The sequence below is a fragment of the Chrysochloris asiatica genome, unplaced genomic scaffold (assembly GCF_000296735.1).
Source record: "Chrysochloris asiatica unplaced genomic scaffold, ChrAsi1.0 scaffold00022, whole genome shotgun sequence".
Lineage (NCBI taxonomy): Eukaryota > Metazoa > Chordata > Mammalia > Afrosoricida > Chrysochloridae > Chrysochloris > Chrysochloris asiatica.
The window spans coordinates 26,381,751-26,382,765 of record NW_006408540.1 but is presented as its reverse complement, the minus strand read 5'-3'; the positions used below and the strand labels follow the sequence as shown (position 1 = coordinate 26,382,765).

The following is a 1,015-nucleotide window of genomic DNA, read 5'->3' as shown; positions in this document are numbered from 1 at the left end:
ATCAATAACAAAATATCAGAAATAGAGAGCACTCTGAAAGGGCAGAGGAATAGAATAGATGAGATGGAAGGCAAAACCAGTGAGCTGGAAGACAAATCTCTGAAGACCACTAAGATAGAAGAACAAACACAAAAAAGGATACAAAATTCTGAAGATGGTCTAAGATTCATGTTGGACAACATGAAGAGGAATAACTTAAGAATTATCAGCATTCCAGAACAAGAAGAATCCCACAAGTTCACAAAGGAAATAGTTGAAGAGCTGCTGGAAGAAAATTTCTCTAACATCCTGAAAAGTGAAAAGATAAAACATTCAAGAAGCTCAAGGAACCCCAGGAAGGATAGATCCCAAAAGAAAATCACCAAGGCATATCATAGTCAAGCTCTCCAAAAATTAAAGATGAGACACTTCTGAAAGCAGCCAGGGAAAACAGAAGTGTTGCATACAAAGGCAAACATTAATTGTGGTAAGTATATATGTAACAAAACATTTGTCATTTCAATAGTCTTAAAAAAAGAAAAGAAAACTTCCCAGTGAATTGATTGCAGGTTTACAGAGCAGATCAGTTTTACTTTTAGCAAGTCCTATACTTTGTTTCATTACAATGATTGCAATCCCCTCCATGTACCCCATCAATTAACAGTGTTAACTTGTATTCACATTAACTCTTGCATTCCTCCCTGTGTCGCCTTCATGTACAATTCAATGGCATTCAGTATGTTCATGTTGTTAGCACTCACACTCTCGGTGCACGAATTTCCCTTTACTCTTAACAAAAGCTCAGTGTCCACTAAGCAATGAGTTTCCTTTGCCCCGTGCTCCAGCCTGCCCCTGGGAACCACTAACAAACTGTGGTCTCTGAGTACTTTTCCTATTTTAGGCACTTGGTATAAGTGGCTATTTGTTCTTTGTGTTTCAGGTGTTTGTGGCCAGTCCTCACAAAACACAGCCTATTGTGGAGATCCTACTAAAAAATCAACCGAAACTCATTGAGTTTCTGAGCACCTTCCAGAAA

The 1,015-nt window shown here is 38.3% G+C and overlaps 1 protein-coding gene across 1 annotated transcript in view; it reads left to right on the top strand.

Annotated features, from left to right (window-relative positions):
- CAB39L (calcium binding protein 39-like) overlaps positions 1 to 1,015 on the top strand; it is a gene marked incomplete at its 3' end in the record, with an annotated part of 110,009 nt that extends 108,994 nt beyond the window's left edge. The window contains exon 9 of the mRNA XM_006837696.1: positions 920 to 1,015. Coding sequence (XP_006837759.1) covers positions 920 to 1,015 — 96 coding nt within the window. The remainder of the gene's footprint in view (positions 1 to 919) is intronic.